The 20,220-nt window shown below is 42.7% G+C and overlaps 1 protein-coding gene across 2 annotated transcripts in view; it reads right to left on the bottom strand.

The window, feature by feature from the left end:
• Positions 1-20,220, bottom strand: part of TTC7A (tetratricopeptide repeat domain 7A) — a 523,501-nt gene that overhangs the window by 249,368 nt on the left and 253,913 nt on the right. For both annotated transcript variants that reach the window (XM_029593372.1, XM_029593373.1), the window contains one exon: positions 8,009-8,169. In XM_029593372.1, coding sequence (XP_029449232.1) covers positions 8,009-8,169 — 161 coding nt within the window. The remainder of the gene's footprint in view (positions 1-8,008; positions 8,170-20,220) is intronic.

Raw genomic sequence — 20,220 nt, 5'->3', positions numbered from 1 at the left:
ATCAGTACACATTTAAAGTAAAAGTGTATATATTTTATTATGACAGTGAACAAAAAAGAAAATCAAGTGTCTCAATCATTTATATATACGTGAATGTGTGCTTGTGTATGTATACATATACAGTTCCTACGCGCGCGCGCGCACACACACACGTGCATGCGAACCCCAGTTGGGGCACTTAAAATGAAGGAGGGTCTTGTGCCAGTTTGTAGTCTGAGCACGTCTCTATGTGGCCTTGAAAACAAAAATGATCGAGCCGGTGATGTAATGGACCCGGCTCAGAGGCAAAGGGTATCATGCTGCACAGAAGGGCAACCAAAATGATAAAGGGGATGGAACAGCTCCCCTATGAGGAAAGGCTGAAGAGGTTAGGACTGTTCAGCTTGGAGAAGAGACAGCTGAGAGGGGATATGATAGAGGTCTTTAAGATCATGAGAGGTCTTGAATGTAGATGTGACTCGGTTATTTACACTTTCGAATAATAGAAGGACTAGGGGGCATTCCATGAAGTTAGCAAGTAGCACATTTAAGAGTAATCGGAGAAAATTCTTTTTCACTCAACGCACAATAAAGCTCTGGAATTTGTTGCCAGAGGATGTGGTTAGTGCAGTTAGTGTAGCTGGGTTCAAAAAAGGTTTGGATAAGTTCTTGGAGGAGAAGTCCATTAATGGCTATTAATCAAGTTTACTTAGGGAATAGCCACTTCTTAGTGTTTGGATAATTGCCAGGTTCTTGTGGCCTGGTTTGACCTCTGTTGGAAACAGGATGCTGGGCTTGGTCTGACCCAGCATGGCAATTTCTTATGTTCTTATAGAAGATTCCATCAAAAGCCTCCTTCCCTTCTCTATGACTCCTCAGACTGCTCCCCATCTGCCACTCATGCTCCAAAAGTTATCCTAGGACAAAACTTTTTATTTCACTATTCTAACGTTGCCCAAAGTCATAAAAATCACCAACTTTTCAAAGTTGACGGGTTTCCAAGCATTAGTAGTAGTAGCAATGGGCAACAAACACACTTCCTCCAAGAATCTCCTTTAGCATAGGAACAAGCCCTTCCTTCTTAGGAAAAATAGCTCTCAGTACTCTCAAATCCTCTTACACCTTCCTCCCTGGTCACAGGAAGGCGTTCCCCACACTTCAAATCCAGGATTTCTCCCAGGTGGCTCAGCAGCACTGCCCGGGAGTATAATCATCATCTCTAGGAGCCTTGGCCCTGCTGGTCACTGGCCACTATCTGACAGGAAGGAGAGAGAAACTCCCACACCCTGACTTCATTCCTGCTCCCTGCCAAACTGCCCTGTGCACCCCCTGATTTTGTACTCATACACATTCCCCCTAGAAGTTCTCCCTCATAACACAACAAAGAAAAATGCCATCCCCTCAGTAAACCTCCTGCCACAATGATCCATCACTCAATTCCACAAGTAGAGGGCAAGTGCATTCCTCTTCTCCCAGAACTTTTCCAAGGGCCCATTTCTTGTGATCAGGCCCTGTGTCTCTCTCTCACACACACACACACACTCAGATATCTATGATTGAGTGTACTTAATTATGTTGGTTTTTTTTACTTTCACAATATCATATACATATATGTGTATAAGAAGTGAGAGATAAATGTAACATTTTTAATGGAAATTATTTCTTTTCAAAGAAAAGACATTTTGGTTCTAAACAGGAAGCATTTTTCCTCCATGTATCTAATTTGAGCATCTCTCCTTTGATCGCCTGTGTTTTGCTATTTTGAGAGCAACTTCCTATCTACCTTGTACAACTTTAAGAATAAGACCTTCTTCCCCGAGTCCATACTTTATTTATTTATTTATTTTTAGTTTTTATATACCGGGGTTCCTGTATAATATACATATCACCCCGGTTTACAAGGAAATAAAACTAACGCCTCGCAGGGCGATTTACATTGAAACGAGTAACATTGAAAACAGGTAACAGGTAATGAGGGGGGCATAACAGGGATTAGAGGAAGTTACAATACAATGACATGTATTAAGCATGTCCAATTTGTTGTGATAAAGCTGCTAAGAAACCTATGTACAGGGGGGGAGGTGGTTCAAGGTCTATCCTTTGGGTTGGGTTGTTTGCTGCTATATTCCAGCACTACGTGGATTCGTGCGATGTCTGTACGAGGTCTTGATATGGACAAGCAGCAAAAGACAGAATATGATGACCGATAAGACGATAACAACAAGGCACGTCTGGGTAATAAGGTCTCAAAAAGATCAAGTGGGATAAATAGTGGAGTTTGTTTTGAACACATTTTATTGGCAAACATTTAAATTATGAAAACAAACTGGTATCAAAGAGTAAATCACAGCACACGCTCTGTTCACCATTTTGAAGTAGGAAGGACAGTAAGCGTGAAATCCTTAAAACCTATGCAATGGTAAAGCAACAAAAGCTCATGAAGTGCAACGCACAGCAGTTAAATCCAAAACCTGGAACATCCCATCATGCGCTTCATATGCAAAAGGAAATTAAATTGGTAAGTAAATTAAAAAATTGCATGAGTCACATGTTTGGGTATCCAGGATTACAGAAGCGCTGCCACATTTAACCTCTTATGCATGTGAAAGTTTGCCTCTGCCCCTCTCCACTTGTGAAAGTCGAGGGTGAGGTCATCATTTGACACCTGTGTCATCAAATCTCTCCTCAGACACTCTGCACTTGAGTTAGGTCTGCTATTGCTTCTGTATCAGATAACCTAATGTCAGACTGGCTGGGCTTGCCACTGCTGCAAGAAATGTGCTAGGAATTTCGGAGGGTTGAATTTAATGCCGGTGTGTTGTATTTCATCAGGTGTTGTTATTTTATCATTGTTTGGCATGCTACCGAGGGCAACATTCAAACTGCAACTTGGGCAAAATGAAGTGTGCATGTGTGTGTGCGCGTAACTGCGAGCGCAGGTGCCTGAGTGCTACCCTCTCCCTGCCTCTGTGTCCCCAGGAACTTCTCCTATTGCCGCGCATAGAAGTACATGTGCACCGGCACCACCCACAGGCTCTGACATGCAGGGAGGGTAGGCGGCTTTCAGAGACCCATTTCTGTGCATTAAGCACAGCTCTTCCTGTAGAAAGTCCTCTGAAATTTGCCCTCCAGTAGTCTTACGCCTATTTTAAGTACAGAATGGAACAAGTTCCATGATCAGGGCCCCCCGTCTCCTGCAGGATCTTGCCCTCCCTGCACGATTAGGTAACTTTGCTGCAGAAATGCCACAGAGCACAGGCAGCTGCGTCGAGCAGCAGCAGCAGCAGCTTCGGCGTTCACCTGCGCATTACTCCCCTTTCCAACTGACTGTCGATGCAGTTCGAGGCACGGTACTACTCTAAAACAGTAGCAGCAGTGCTGCTTCAGGGCCCTTCCTCTGCACAAGGGCTGGATTGTCGGGTTTTTTAACGCAGGGTGCAAAGTGCGTCAAGTCAACACTCTGGCCCAGGTACAGGGGGAAGAGGAGGTTGTCTGAGCCACCACCGCTGCTGTTTATAGATTACCATACCTGGAATGACCTAAAGAAATTGAAGGGGAAGAGAGTAGTATTGGTGAAAATAAGAGGGAGATGTGAGAGAAAGCAGCTGGGGAAAGGAGTGTATGTAATTGAGGGATTTGGGAGTGGGTTGTGGACTGTGACTGCGGGGATGCAGGAGATGTAGAGAGAGTGTGTATGTGAGAGAGGGTATGGAGGGGGTTAGTGAGGGGACTCAGAGGAGGTATGGGTACAAATGAGGGGACAGGAGGGGACGAGGGCTTTGAGAGGAGAGGGTTTAGGGTGATGTGGGGGGGGGGGGGGATGCAGAGTATTTGTGTGAATGAGTTTGGGAAACAGGTGTAGAGAGAGCAAGTGAAGGTGATCAGGGAGAGAGTCAGGGATTGGAGGGAGGCCCGGATCGGAGAGAATGAGGGAATTGGAGGAAGTGAATGAGAGGAGCGGAGAGAGTTCAGGGGGAGTGAGACAGGGAGTCGGAATTGAACAGGTTTGAGAAATTGGATCCCTCGCCTGTTCCTGGATCTCTGTCCTCCACTCCCCTCTATCCTCTCATCCATTTTCCTGCCTCTCCCATATCCTTGATGCCCCCATCTCCACTCGTATCTCTCATCTCTCCTTCATCTCCTTCCTCCGAAATCTCCTTTTCCTATCTCATTCCCCAGATCCCCCTCTTGTACCCGTTTCATTTCCTTCCTCCTTTTCCCAAAACCAATCACTAAAATCTCTTTCCTCCAAAAAAAAGAACAAAATAAATTTTCCAGATATAAAAGAAATATCAAAAAATTATTTTTACAAAGTAAAACACAAATTAGCATTGATATGCAAATGCATGCAAATGTACAAAACAATTGCCACAGAATTTCAGAAATTTTGCCGCAAAATTTAACCTTGAGCTACCGCAGGAAACTGGAGACTGTTACTATCATTATCCCTGATGCCAATTTATTCATTTTCTTAATGAATTTAATGAATTAGTTTGTCAATGAAATGTGATCAAGACAAGCTATGTATTATATTAGTTGAGTTTTTAGGGCTTACTACCTAGATCTGTCTTGCTGTTACTGGGTTTGACAATCTGATATTCGACCCTTCTGCATTCATTGTGCAGGTCCTGAAAACCTGACTGGGATTGTGCAGCAAGTCACAAAACAAAGAGCGCAATAGGCTTGAAGGGCAATACATTGTTGAGGCACTAGGCGGTTAATCTCTTTGTAGATTGTGCACAAAATGTTAAACTGAATTCTCCACTTAACCGGCAGCCAATGACATTTTTCACAGAAAACCCTTTTGTGAAAACATTTTGCAAAAGAGGATTGCACAAGAGGGAACTTTCCCGGGCAGCCAGCTGTATTTGGAGGTTTATTCAGTTTGCCTTCTAATGAGCTGCTTTGATGCAAAATTATGCAACGCACCTCATTAGAGGGGGAGTTTGTCACAATGAGCACGCAGAAAAAGCTCTGTGTGCCCATTCTGGAAAAAGTATATAAATGAATAACTGGGGGTGGGAGAGGGGCTTCTTGCAAGGGGCTGCACTGCCTATATGAGGTCCCAAAAGTAAAGGCAAGTCCCTTGTGGGCTTGTGCCCCCCCCCCCCCGCCAACTACCGAGCCCATCATGGGGCAGAAAAGTATGGCTGCAATGGGGCATCTTCAAGCCTTGCCCCAAGTCCTACCCCCACTCACCCACTCAACTCATAAAAAAAATTCCAGATTGTAGCTTCCTCCAACCAATCCCCACCAAAGATCTGCAGTATATGACTATATCAGTGCTTGAGCCCCAAGACCTGGCGATACCAGGTGGCTACTCATTTTGTATAATGGTTCCTATTTTTTGGAAGACCTTTCTTTCAGGAGGACTGCAGAACAGCGCTCACCGTGGATGAACATGGAGTAACCTAGTGATGTGACTAGCATTCTTGGTCATCGCATCATTACTGAATTAGTCAGACAGATAATTTTCAACACTGCTTGCTCAAACTGTAGCCATTCTTTGAAAAAGGTCTAGCTATTTTGGACCACCAGCCGAATCTTTGACAAGGAATAACTTCCCACACTGGGTTAAATCATTCAATGTGATGGGCTGGAAATCTGAACTTCAGCTCTGAGATAAGCTATTTGTTAACTTCTCCAAGGGGGGGGTCACACAGAAGATACTTTTGTAGTCTTAGGTGAAGACAGACAGGTTTATGCTTTGTTTCAACAAATGCAATGTAACTTTGACCTGTTACAGATTTCTCATTTTCACCTCTGGCTCATTTTAAAACCACCATGTTGGAAGAACAGAAATGTTAACAGCTTACATTCAACAACTATTTATCATTCATTATACGGTGGCACTTAGTTGGCTCTTAGACTGGACACTTGTAAAATGTGTTATCTGAGTGCTCAGCATCCATAAACTCGGAGGCATATTAGTTGCTCTGCTCACCTACATGAATGACTGAACAGCTGATCTTTAAAGTTTAGTCCTGGAAACAGACATGCTCATTTTTGTTATTGTCACAATGCTCTCTGTATGAAAAAAAATTCAGCAAATCTTTTAAAATGTCTGGAGGCAGACCAGGGGCAATCAGGTCCTTAAAAAAAAAAAAATCAGCACATGAATCGTGACATTGACAGCTATCCCATCCCTAACACCAGTGTGTGCCAAGCAGTCCATCTGCTCATAAATCTAGGTATGCATATGCCTGTCCGTTATCTCGTTAACAATCCTTTATAGCAAGTTAAATGCTACTTAAAGAAGCACTAAATTTAATAAACTGAAAAGCTGACTAACTGAAATTCTTCTTTACCTAGCATTGAACTGCAGCATTCTATATCCCCAATGACATTTTCTTCATAGTTCAGAGCATAGTGTGTGCCAAAAGAATTCTTGTTCTTTTTTTGGGTGACACCCAACACCACTCTGAGCATTTCAAGAGCAAAACGCTTTCACTATAGCACTCTACCAGGCTTAGGGGAAAGCAGGTAGCTAGATGATGGCAGAGCATACCCTGCACCTGGAAGAAAGCACCATACCATGCAGAAAAAATTCAAATAGTTCTATATACCCAAGGGAGTGCCGCTCAACTTGACTGACTTGAGATGACCCAGTTGATGTCTCTCTATTCAGAAAATCATTTTAAAGGAACCAATCCGAGGAGGATGACAGAGTGCATAGAATAAAAATGTGGATCCAATAGATCTTACTGTGGAACCCTGTCAAGTTATTTTACCTCCCTGCACCTCATTTTAATCAGCAATAGTTAGAGAGCAATTATCAAAGGCATTTCCATGGGTAAAACAGTGTTTTATCAGCTCTTGATTATTGTCTATCCTGTATCTGGGTAGTCCCATGTGCATATTTCAGCAATGCATGTCCATTTAATTGCATATTGTAGAGGCATTTCTGGAGGCAGGGAGAGGTTGGAGAATGGAGTGACATGCATACATTTGTGCAATTTTTCCTTAGGCATAATTCTGCTTAAATAATTGGTGCAAATATTGCAGTTAAAAGTACCCGCAGAGGTTGTATCAACACACTGATTATTTCCCCCTTAGTTATCATGATTTAGAATGAAAAGATCTTGGAGGAGACCATGTTGTCGAATTTCCTTTACAATACAAAAATACATTGGGGTAGATTTTTAAAGTTATGCGCGTGCGTAGATTTGTTCGCGCAACCCAGTGCAAACAAATCTACGAGCGCTGCCGTGCGCATGTTATAAAATCCAGGGTCGGCATGCGCAGGGGGTGCACAATTGTGCAACCTGCACGTGCGGAGCAGAGCAGCCTGCCTCTGTTCCCTCCAAGGCCACTCCGAAATCAGAGCGGCCTCGGAGAGAACTTTCCCCCCCCCCCACTTTCCTCTCCTGCCCCTACCTAACCCACCCCCCAGCCCTAACTGAATCCCCCCCTACCTTTGTTAAGAAAGTTACGCCTGCCTGAGGCTGGTTCGGAGGCCTCGGCCATGCCCCCGGAACACCCCCGGGCCGGCACCACGCCCACTGTCCCGCACCCGGAACGCCCCTGAATGCCACGCCCCCAAGCACAGCCCTGGGACTTTCGCGCGTCCCGGGGCTTTGCTCGCGCTGGCGGCCTATGCAACATAGGTGCGCCGGCGCGCAGGGCTTTTAAAATCTGCCCCATTGCTTGTACTCTAACAAATCTTCTAGTTACCATCATATTGAAAACTGTAGCACAGCTGAAGGAATACGACTATTTATAAATATCATCGCTCACTAGTCTTTCAAGGGAGAAATGAGATGAGGGGAAGAACGTGGAAGAGTGGTTCAGTGGTTAGAGCAGCAGGGCGAGAGCCGGCAATGCCCGCTTCTTCCACTGATGTTTTGTGAACACTGCGCCAGGTATCTACTTAGAGTGGAAGCCCACTGGAACAGGGAAATACCTATTGCACCTGTATTGTAACTCATTGAGCATGAAATTGAAAAAGTGAGTAATTAAATCCAAATGCAAGTGTCTATTAACCAAAAAAAATGATCAGACATCATGCAGACGAAGTATTTCTTCTTACCTAAAGCTCTCTGGATATTCCGTTATAGCCATGTTGATAATATCCAGTGCATGCTGATAGTATTTTTGGGAAGAAAACAGGAGAGCCAGCAGATGAAGTGAATTCATATCATCTTTGCAGATTTCCAAAGCCTTTTGAAGTTGCTCTGTTGCATCAGGAATCTGAAAAAAAAAAAAAAGAAGACATTTTCCTCCCTGAATTTCATATCCATGCAAACCAACATATTGGAGCTCCTAGAACAGTGGTTCTCATTCTTTTTTCTGTCGGGACACACCTGACAGACGGTTCTCACATGCGTGACACACTGAACACATGATCCCCATGGGGCTAAATGTAAACATATATTCTGTATCAATAGGAACCATCCTGACCCCCAACAATGGCTACAGAACAGAACTAGGACATTCCCCGTTCAATTTACCATACAAAAAAAGATATTTCTGGTGTCATCTCAGTAACAGCAACAAACTCTCTCCTACCAGGCGCAATAGCCCTCCTTGTGAAAAAACAGTAATTTACCACCAATACATGTCCTATTGCAAAAACACAACAAATAAGATTGATACAATACATGCTAGTAAAATACCTCACCTCGGTCACACACATAGAATCGACCTTCACCAAGTACAGAAAGACCACAAATTGCAAATATGGAGACAGAAACTGGAATGGTAATAACCCTACCTATGAAAAGGCAACACTACAAATATTTAACCAGGCCCTAAACACCAATACACCTCCTATTAGGTAAACAGAACAAGCCAAGCCTTTATAGATCCATACACAGAAACTACAAGCTTGCAGAATACCCTTACCTTTGTCACATATGCAGGGCACAGACAGACCCTCACCAAATACAGAATAAAGTGACCAAGTTAAGGTTTTTGTTTTTTCATTGTTGCACTGCATACACTCAGTCTGGCTTCTTTCTGTTTTCAATTCAGTTTTTGTTTCCACATTTCTATTTATACATTTCTCAAGTAATATAAAATAATTCTAAAACTAGAATAATAAATATAATAAATGATTCAAAACAACTGATAAATAGAACAACATCCAATCATTAAAAAACTTACAAAATTATTTAAAAATTCTCTAAACACCTATAAAATATTTCAAACAGCAGACACATCACATAATACCTAATAATTAAAATGGCAGTTAATCAAGAAAGATAAAAAGCCACCTTTAAATTACCCTCTCCAGCAATTTTCCTACTCCTTTCCCTTGTAGGCTAATAACACACATCAGAAATAGCATTGGCTGCTGAAGCTCTTTCCTCATGCTCCTTTTCCTTAGGGCTCATGACTAGTCTGTCTCTTTCTCACACACACACACACACACTTTCTGTCTCTCAAAAACCAGTCATCTTTCTCTCTCTCTCTCACACACACACACCAGTCACCTCCCTGACCACTCTCTTTCTCTCACATATACCAGTTACCGTGTGTGTGTGTGTGTGTGTGTGTGTGTGTGAGAGAGAGAGAGAGAGAGAGAGAGAGAGAGAGAGAGAGATATTGGCCAGGGAGGTGATTAACAACTAGTCACTTACAATCACAAAACTAAAATATTATCTCTTAAAATAAAAGTGTTTCTAAAACACATGTGAAAACACACACTAAGTGGATAGATTTTGGGTTTCTAGCGGGGGCTATTGAACATGAGCTCCCACTGAGCTTTGGAGAAATCTCTTGCAAGCATAGACTTCATCCAGCACTGCCATGGGAAAGGAAGCCCCCAGGATCATCTCTCCTGTAAAGTGGCTTTGGTCCAAACTCTTAACTTTACTCATTTGCAATTTTGCTTTTTAAGTGGAGAAACGTTTCTTTCTTTGGCCTCTCTTCTCTTCCATTGCTTCTATGGGAAAATATCCATGAGTACAGTGAGTACCCTCAATTCCCCGTGTGCAATATTTACTGCTCACACTCACTGCATCCAATTTCTGGTTTGCTATTCTCCATATTTCGGTTTCATGCAAACAACTTTGTACCAATCAAACTGTGAACAAGAACCTGTTAGAGCAGTCTGTCGGAAAGAATTTGTTAAAACCTGAAGACGTTTGTAGAGTTAGTAGGACTTGCAAGCTTAAAGTCTGGGGGGGTGACATCGCCCAGCCTTGCAGAGGAGCCTGCATTTCCCCCCAGTCTTAGCCTCCATTACTCCTTCCTGAAACATCGCCCGTACTAAGCGGCTTTTACCGCTAGGGTGGCCACTGCCCGCTTTTGGTGCGGATGGCTGGGCTCTCGGTCATCGCATGCAGAGTCTGGTCAGAGGCACCGACTGGAAGCTAAATGTCCACTGCAGAGGCAGCAGCAGCAGCATGGCACTTTCTTCTTCTCGAGTGCCTGGTAAACATCACTTCCTCTTCCGGGCCACAGGGGCAGGAAGAAGAAAAGGCCATGATGCTGTTGCCGGCTTCCACAAACACTGCTGCCGTTCCACTTCGGCCTTGAATGTGCTGATAGCACAGGCAAGAATGGCAGCAGTGTTTGTTGGGAGAACTGTGTGCATCTCGCTGGGGTGAGGAGAGGGAGGGAAGAGCATCAGGAGACTAACACACCAATTGAGAACCACTGTCCTAGAAGATTTATTTTTTTTGTGGTGGGAAGGAAAAACAAAGAGGGAGATTGCAATTTCTCATTATAGCCAGTGTGATAAAGGAATTTTTAGGAGGGAGTGTGTACATGTGTGTGCCCTAGAACAGGGGATTTCATCTCAGTCCTCAGTACACATCTAGCCAGTCAAGTTATCAGGATATGCAAGATGAATTTGCGTGAGACAGATCTGCAAACAATGCTTCTTCCTGCTAAAAATACATATTTAGACAGTTATTTGCTGGTCTTATGCTCATATTAAGATGCCGAAAGAACTTATTAAGCGATTGTTCCCACAAAAGAGGGCCAATTTGTTCGCCAAGAGCAAAAATTTGGAGATTTTGCTTGGATCGGACAAAGGCAAAGCAGGCCCTGCTGAAGGTCCATCCTCTGTGGAGAGGAGTGGAGAGATCCTGAAGCTCCAGAGGAAACAGTGGAAACAATTTGGCAAGTGTTAAGTCAGTTTACTGAACAAATTTCTAAAAACATTCATACTAAACTGGAAAGAGTTGTAAATAAAGTTGCACAACTGGTATCTTTGGTTCACGAGCAGGAGAAATGTATCAAAGGAGTGGAGGGCTGAGTAAGTGACCTGGAGGATTCCTTGACATTATATGGGAGAAAGATCGATGTTTTAGAAAGGAAGTGTAAAGCCAGGGATGAATGGCAAAAAAATCTAGATAATCATAGCCAATGCAAACACATCTGTGTGGTTGGGCTGCTTGAGGGGGCTGAAGGGCAGGACGCTGTCTCCTTTGTTGAAAAATGGCTACCGGCACAACTGGCGGTTAAAGGAGGTACAATTAAAATAGAACCTATTGTACCCTGGCCCTGGCACCCAGCCCTAACGAATGGCCATGTGTGAGGACAATCAGGCTGCACAATTTCAATGATAAAACGGCACATGATGGAGGCAGCCTGAAAGATAGGAGAACTGATGTTTGTGAAAAGAACACGTTTCTAATATTTCAAGTTTTCTCTCCCATGCTACGGCAAAGCATCAAAGCTTCATGGAAGCTGAGCGCAGACTTAAAGCCAAAGGACTGGCTTATGCCATGATTAATTCTGCGTGCCTCAAAGTCACAGATGCTGGTAAAGTTAGAATCTTCGCGTCACCAGAAGTATGTAAATTTGTAAAGGCCAGAGCGACTGAGTCTGCCACAGCATAAAGAAAACTAAAAGATTGGTGCTAGACTGTTGACGAGATACTGGTGACTGATTAGGGACTCCAGTGGGAGCCACATATTTTGCATTTGTGACAATGAGTCTTTTTTTTCATTTAAGTGGAAGAAATTGTATAACTGTAGCTTTTTATATATTTTTCTATTTTCTTCCTGGATTCGCTTGAGTTCTTTGAAAACTAATTTCAGATTTTAAGCTAGTTACAACTCTACAGATTTTATATTAATGGGAGACTGGAAGTTTTGTTTAAATAATGGACTGAACAGGCTGGATCCTACAACTGGTATTTCTTCCCTTACAGCATAACATAAAGCATTATAAACATTTGATTTAAAGGATGTATGGAGGGAATTGAACTCTTCTGGACAGGACTATACATGCCACTCTCCCAGGCACAAGACATATAGCAGAATCGACTTGTCTATGTATGGCAAATATGATGATGCAAATAGCAGATTGTGACATCCTACCATCCTTTGTATCCTATCATCATTATTTCTTTCACGGTTAGGCTAGTGGGTTTCAGGGGAGGCGGTTAAATTTGTCTCTCCTGAAAAGCCTTGAGTTTGCCAAAAAAGTGAGGGATGTTAGGGGAGGAAAGGTTTTTTTTTTTCCAGTCTATAGACCAGATACTGTTTATTTTGGGGGATTTTCTGGTAGGGGGGCTGGACTTCCAGAGCATTATGCATTTAACAGGGGTGGGGATCATGCCGAAAGGCCAGCAATACAACCTTTTTTTTTTCGCCTATCATCAACACTTGACTATATCCTTTTAAGGTGAATTTTAAAAGCCAGGGGCACGACAAAATCTAAAGATGGGTGCGCATCTGGCACTTGTACAAGCCCACCACATTTTTAAAAGTCACCCACATGCATGCACAAGTCCTGATGTGCAAATATCTCACATCAGACCAAAAAAAAGAGGCAGAATGTGGGCGGGATATGGGCGCTCCGGGGCAGGACAAAGAGCTGTGCACCTAAGTCCCTACACGCCTGGGCACGCACCCAGGTCCAATGCTACATCTGCTATGGAGGAGATGGAAGCCTTAATAAAAGTATTTCCAAGCATCCGTGAGGGGTTTAAGGGGTCTGGGGTAACTGGGAAGAGTGCAGGCTAAAGAACCAGGGAGGTCTGGAGGACGTACCTCTTGACTTGGCGAACTAGTGGACAAACTGGTGAAATGGTCATGGTGTAGATGCACATCTGTTTTAAAATTCCCTGCCTTACACGGCTCAAACCCAACTTACGCTGCTGGCAACAGACAAACTTAAAATTCGGTGCACATACATGTGCAGCTATGTTCTTTTAAAATATGTGCTTGTATGCACGTGCATGTTATAAAACTGCCGCATCTCTGGGTGTGTGCTGACTACATGCACATATGTGCACTCGCGTGCCCGTTTAAAAGTTACCATCCCTTTGAATATAGTCTGTTACGGGCAAAGTTATCTGAGTATATGTTCCTGGATAACTGAAACCTAACTGGCTATATTCAAAGATAGTCAGTTAGGTTTCAAAGTTATTCAGCTACATATGCCCAGATTACTTTATTCTGGCATATTCAGTGTGACGTTTATCCTGCTCAATATCCCTGATAACTTCCCAGGCTAACTTTAGCTAGATATGTTATCCATTTCAATATTTTTTTGAATATTGGCCTCAGAGTATTTTATGGAGGTGAAGCAATTTTATTTAACACACCTATGGAGGCAAAACAACTTTACTAAACATGCGGTAGGGGGCCAGGCTGTTTTTGCAAATATTGAGAGAGATCCAGTGGGGGGGGGGGGGGGGGGGGAGTTAAAAAAAGAGATTTTGCTTCCTGCAAAAAAAAAAAAAAAAAATCATAAAATATGCTGAGCCTATATCAGTTATTGACGTTACTCAGTTTCTCTATCTATACCTAATCAGCTATGGAAACAATGCCATTGTGCACCCTTGTATTGGAACTATACTTTATCAATGTCTCGAGATGAGCAGCCTTGGGACTATGGTCTTCAAGTTTCAGAGGTTTCTCATATTTCCATCATGTGGTGGTTTTCAGATGTACTGTTAGTAACAATACTTCGGAGAATTCTGGTGTTCTCAAAACTTTCTTGTGACAAAGAAATCAGTGGTTGCCGGTGCAAGGGGTGGGAACGGCAGAAGGCTGTTGATGTTAAAGGCTTGGTGTATTTGACCTTCATCTTTAGACTCAGAATACGGGAACTGGCTGGTAGTCCATTTTCTTCAAGAGCTTAAGGGAGCTGACCATTAACAATCTTCTTTTTTTTTTTCCTAAGCAATGAAGATTAGTGCAGGTTCTGCTGGCAATTATTAGCCTGAAATTATCAGGCATTTCTGGACATACTTTTATTTTCCTGTGCATCTATATCTTTACAAAATGGGGTTAGAACTATGCCTCAATGATGAACATTTTATAGCTTGCACAAAGGGACAGAACCAGTTGGGTATTCAGAGACGGAGGGCGATTTTGTGACCTTGTGGATTTTAATGACACACAGTCAAATTTTGTTTCTGGTTCATTCGGGCGTTAAACTGATCTGAATTTGAAAATTGAAGGGGGCATGTTTTGACTTTATACCTGTGACGCAATGCATGTTCATTTTATAGTCATGTATGTTAAGCTGGGGTTGCTAATGGGAAGGGGTATTTATTTTTGTTTGAATTATGAATGTCAAATTGTATGTCACTTAGGGCCTAGGTTTAAGTGGCCTATAAATAAATAAATGAGGAGGAGAGTGGATCAGAATTGGGGTTGACTGCGGTTAAATGGTTCTGAAGGACTAGAGTGGTTCCTTAACAGATGCACATGTCTGGCCTGATTATGACTTAGCTGGAAAAGGAATGTGTTGGGGGAAAGGAATTAGGTTTAAATGGAGATCTCAGGAGTGTAGAATAAGTGAAGGGAGAATAGGAATGGAAAAAGAATGCGCAAACTAACAAAGGGTAAATTTGTGGAGGTAAGGAAACAGTCTGCATGGTTTCTGGAATAGGAGATTCCTAGGCTGGGGCACTTTCTCTTATTCCACCTTATGCTTTTTTAAAGCATGTAACATTTTATGATGTTTAATTGAGGAACCTAGCTCTGCTTCATGCATATTGTCAGATGGATTATAAATTTGAGGAGATATTATCATGAATACTTGTCCAAACTCGACTGCACCAATCCTGATGCTGCTCTTACATCGTGGAGCAACCTCACCCTCGACATTGCAAATAATTTATGCCCAATCACCAGACATGAGCCGAACCCCTCTGCAAAAAATCTAAAACCATGGTAACACTGCTGAATTAAAAAAAATGAAAAATAAACTCAGACAAAGAGCGATCCTGGCGTAAAGACCCCACTCCTCAAAATGCATCCATCTACAAATCTGCCCTCCACAGCTACAGACTCCACACTCAAGGCCAAACGTGACTTTTACACCGCTAAAATACATGAATATATATACAACCCCAAAGCCCTTTCTTCCTACGTTGCTGACCTCACCAAGTCCTCCCCTCCCCCCATCCCTGACAATGAAGCAAGTAGCAAATGTGAAGAACTAGCACTCTACTTCCATAAAAAAATAGCAAACATTTTCCTCAGATTCCCCCCATACCATCCCTTCTGGCCCTTGCCCAAACTCGGCCATCCTTGACTCCCTTGACCTCACCTCCTCCAAGGAAATTGAATCAATCCTCAAAAAGATCAAACCTGCATCCCACCCTACAGACACCATCCCCACTAAAGCCCTCCTTGCGATCCCTAATACCATAGCCAAACAATTATCCGACATTATCAACTGCTCCCTCTCCTCTGGCATAGTCCCAGACACTCTTAAGCATGCTGTGATCAAACCCTTGCTCAAAAAACCATCGTTAGATCCCAATGACCCAGCCAACTTCCGTCCCATCTCAAACCTTCCTTTTATCTCTAAAATCATGGAAAAGTTAGTCAACTCCCAACTAACAGACTACCTCGAAGATAACAACATACTTCACCCCTCATAATTCGGCTTTCGCAAGCATCTTAATACTGAAACCCTCTTACTCACGCTCACTGACCACATCATCAGAGGTATGGACCAAGATCACTGCTACATCCTCGCCCTCCTTGACATTTCCTCTGTGTTTGATACAATAAGTCACAAACACCTTCTCTCCTGCCTATCTGACATAGGCCTCTCAGGTTCAGCCCTCCAGTGGTTCAAATCCTATCTTTCTAATAGACAATTCTCAGTCAAAATAGGCAATGCTGAATCCACTCACTACGCCCTCACCCAAGGAGTCCCTCAAGGTTCTTCACTCTCATCCACCCTATTGAAGGGAGGAGAGGCAGAAGTAAGATTTAAGGGTTCATGGGACTTCAGTTTAGGTTATTGAATGGGGAATGTAAAACAACATATGTTGGTGCTATGTCATGTTTAATCTGATCAAACCAGATTTACGAATTTACATGTTCTCTGTAAAGGCTGTGTGATGGTGCCAGTGAAGATTACTTGTAAACGGGGATGGATCGGGAGAGAGGGTGGGAGTTTAGGATATTAGTTCGGTTCTGTATGTACTAGATACATTGTTTAGGGTAAAGGAAACTGAAAATAAGAAATGCATTTATTTATATTGTTGTTTGGTGTACATAAACAAATGTTCGCTGGGTGTGTGTTTCATTTTATTCCAACGAAAATATGTGCAACATAATTATCATTTAATACTGCTTTTAAGTTCTACTGTGTACTAAAAGTGTAATATTATTCAACCTGCGGATAGAAGAGAGAGGGTAAGCTTCCAGAACAATATGGGAGAAAAACCTGGCAGCAGGCACCGTATAGTTTTCAAAGGGACAGGATACAAGTATCTATTGACAGATGCCATGGCTTATTAAATTAAGGAGATATGTAACATAAGAGCATGGATGTTTGCAACCCAGATGGTGTTGTTTGACTCCAGAGCAGTAGGTGGGCTGCCAGCTCATATTCCCTGCCAATGCTGAGCTTAGCAGCAATCCCCATTTCTACTGCATCGTAAATTCTACTGGGGCTTACAAGAGAGCGAGGCCATCAGCTGATTCATCCTTCATGAAATACATTCCTACCAAACATTTCTCGAGAAGCATGTGTACGATTATGCATGCTGTAATGACTAAGCAATGAAAAATCCTGCTAAGGTTTAAAGAATGCATCCTAAACCTCTGCCAAATCTAGACAGAAAATCTCCACCTATACAGGGGACTTGAGTGGTCTGCAAATTATTCACAAATCACTGACCAGTCAGGTTTGCCAATTTGGAGGGGTGGGATATGGAGTAGGGAACGGTGATTAGCATGCAAAAAAAAGCAATAGTGGTGGCCCAATATTTCTGCCTATTCAATCTTTCATTTGAAGCCTATTATAATAAGCATGTCAGACAAATAACCCTGTTATGCAATGACTAGGCTGTTCAGCTAACAGAAAATGCCAGGTTGTTAACCTGGAGAACTTCACAAAGAAATGCCTTTCCCTACTTATTCAGAACCACTAGGTATAAAAAATATATTCAAAATCCATTAAAAGGAGAAACTAACAGTTAAAGCAGCAGTTTAACTTCAGTACAGCTTTACGGGACAGTTACAATACCTGTAGACCACCATCCAGCTGTTTAAGAAACAAATCTTACTTATTTTTTATGCTTATTAAAAAAGGTAAGGAGTTGAGTTTTAATGATAATCTAGTGGGACCTATTTACTAAAGCACATTAAAAGGTGCATTAAAAGTGATTTTACTGGTGCTGATAAATGGCAGCAGTAATGCATCTGCCTTTCTGCAGCTGCTAATTCCAGCCCAATGGCTCCCAGGACACCCTCCAAAGCCTGATGCTCCCCCCCACCCCCCCTGCAGTGAATAAAGGGCATGCAGTGGCCCAATAAGCCTCTCCCAAAGCCACCTCTGGAGCTGAGAAGGGTCTCCATGTCCAATATTGCCCCACAGGTGCCCCCCTCCCCAAGAACTGAGAAGGGGCTTGGAGCCCTGCATGTGTGCAGGAAAAGGAGAGAGTGTCAGGTCAGCCAGTGCCATTGTCACCTTCGGAGCAATGGGATAGGAGACAGTGGCGATCTATCCTGCTCCCAAGACCCTTTCTTTGCCATCAGATGGAAGTAGGCCAGGGTGAGCAACCTGCAGGAGATCTGCAGGGTGGGAAGGGACCTGGGGGGGCATCAGGGCATGGAATCCCTACTTAGCTTTCTGGGGAGGGCCTTGGAGGAAGAGGCACATTGAGGCATGAATCCCCCTCTCAGCTCTTGGTAAGAGCACCTGCCAGGGGAAGGGAAGTCATCAAGTTGCAATGGGCCTTTTCACCAAGAGGGGGGGAGGAGCTAGGGGGCAATAATGCTACAGACAGTCCTTTATGAACATGGGGGCAGGGGGCCAGGACATCAACAGGCATGTTAGTCTTCCCAATACTCTTGACAAAAACATAACTATACCTCGCATGAATCAGTACAACTTTGATATTAATGAGCTCACCTACATACACTGATATATGACACAGCTCAATAAAATACATTTTTTAATTATGGAGGGGGAAGGTTGCTTGAAGGGTAATGCAAGAACATACAATACACCCTTTCAGCATTCATTAGCAAACTTTATTTATTTTAAAAGATTCCTTCTCACCTTATCCATCTAAAGTGAAGTACATAAAGAAACACGTTATTAAAAAAAAAAGCAGCAAGCAGGGCCCTAAGTATGCTGAGCCATCTCCTTCCTACTGTTCTTGGACTTTGATAAAAGTATAAAGAAACAGAGAATCAGGGCACACTGCCGTGAAGCCGGAAAGATCAGAGCACAGCCAGCCCTCGTCTGAAAGGTACTGGCTTTCCACTGAGACACTCAGCATAAACAATTTGGCTAGGGGGTCAGCATTCTGTAATTTATTAACTCAATCACTGAGATAATCTGCCAGACTGATACAATTCTGGATATTTTAAAGACGGTAAGTTTGATGCTTAGAAAGAAGAGTGTAATTATAACGCAATACCGAACGCTTATTATCAATACACAGCAAAAAGAGAAGTACATATTTGACATGGGTGTAAAAATAAGGGAGTCTCGGGTAACCCGACAGACATGATGCCGTCTTCAGATTTATATCCTTCAAGCTGGAACGGACCAGGAGCAGCCTAGCAGGGGCCAGTCTGACAGTGCATAACTCACAGGGGTCACAAAAGCAAGGGACAGAGCAGCCTGGTAGGGAGAAAAGAAGAGAACGGAGAACAAATATGAGCTGGAAATGAAGGCGTGACAAAAGCAGGAAAACAGAATAAAGGAAGGTAAAAGGAGATGAAACTGAGTTCCTGGAAAGGAGCAAGGTGAGTAGAAGTTGATGGAGAAAGAGAAACTAGATCCTTAAGGTCAAGAAAAAGACAAAACAGTACTATGGACATAAAAGAAAGAAAACGCCTATTTTATGACTACTTCATGAATTGCACAGCTTGGCAAGCAGTTATTTTAAGTGACAAGGAAGGGACATGGCTAGGGTTGCTAACATTGGAAATCTGAATATCCCCTAAAGATTTATTTATTTATTTTTATTTTTTTCTATACCGACATTCCTGTAAAATATACAAATCATATCGGTTTACAGTGTAAAGTTAACAATCGCTCGGAGGCGGTACAAGGAACATAGGTTACAGTTAACAAAAGAAAAGAAAAACGGTCCAAAAACTACTCAAAACATAATGTAAAATAAAAATAAAACATAATAAATAATAATATAACTCTACTCGATATATCATAAGATATAATGAACTATAATAGAAATGCAAAGCAGGCCTCAAGTATCATCTCTGAAACAGCGGAGATGGTAGTTAGAGCAAATAGAGCAAAGGGAAGAAATTGAGAGGTGGGCTAAGGAGTCGGAATGTGAATATTAATTGGGAGGGTGCAGATACAGGAGAGAGAAATTAGGTGTCCATAAAGGCTTGGCTGAACAGCCATGTACTCAGTCTCTTTTTGAAAGTGGAATGACAGGGTTCTTGTCTGAGGTCAGGAGGTAGTGCATTCCAATGATGAGGTCCTGCTGTCGATAGGGCGCGTTTACTAAGGGAGGTTTTGGCTTGGGGGGGCATACAAAGATAAATCTGGTAGGCCCAGCATTATTTGGTGCTGCACGTTTTAGTTAGGAATTGCCTCTTTTAGCTTTGTGGCTAGTTCTTTGAGCCCTATCTATTAATATATGTATTACTACTGGCTGACTTCCCGGGGAGTTCATTCAGAATGTGCCATAACCCAATCACAGTCATTTACGATTTGGGGGTCTGAGGTGTCCTGAGCCTTTATTGGCGCCTACCAGTAAAGAGGATTGCAGGATTTGTGTTGTCAGGAACTGTTACACGGCTGTGCATTAATTAATGTTTTTATATGTTTGTCTGTTTTTCTAAAAGATTTTATGAATATTTTATTGTACGCCGCCTT

The sequence above is a fragment of the Rhinatrema bivittatum genome, chromosome 3 (genome assembly GCF_901001135.1).
Source record: "Rhinatrema bivittatum chromosome 3, aRhiBiv1.1, whole genome shotgun sequence".
NCBI classification, from domain to species: domain Eukaryota; kingdom Metazoa; phylum Chordata; class Amphibia; order Gymnophiona; family Rhinatrematidae; genus Rhinatrema; species Rhinatrema bivittatum.
This window is presented reverse-complemented; position numbering and strand designations above follow the sequence as displayed.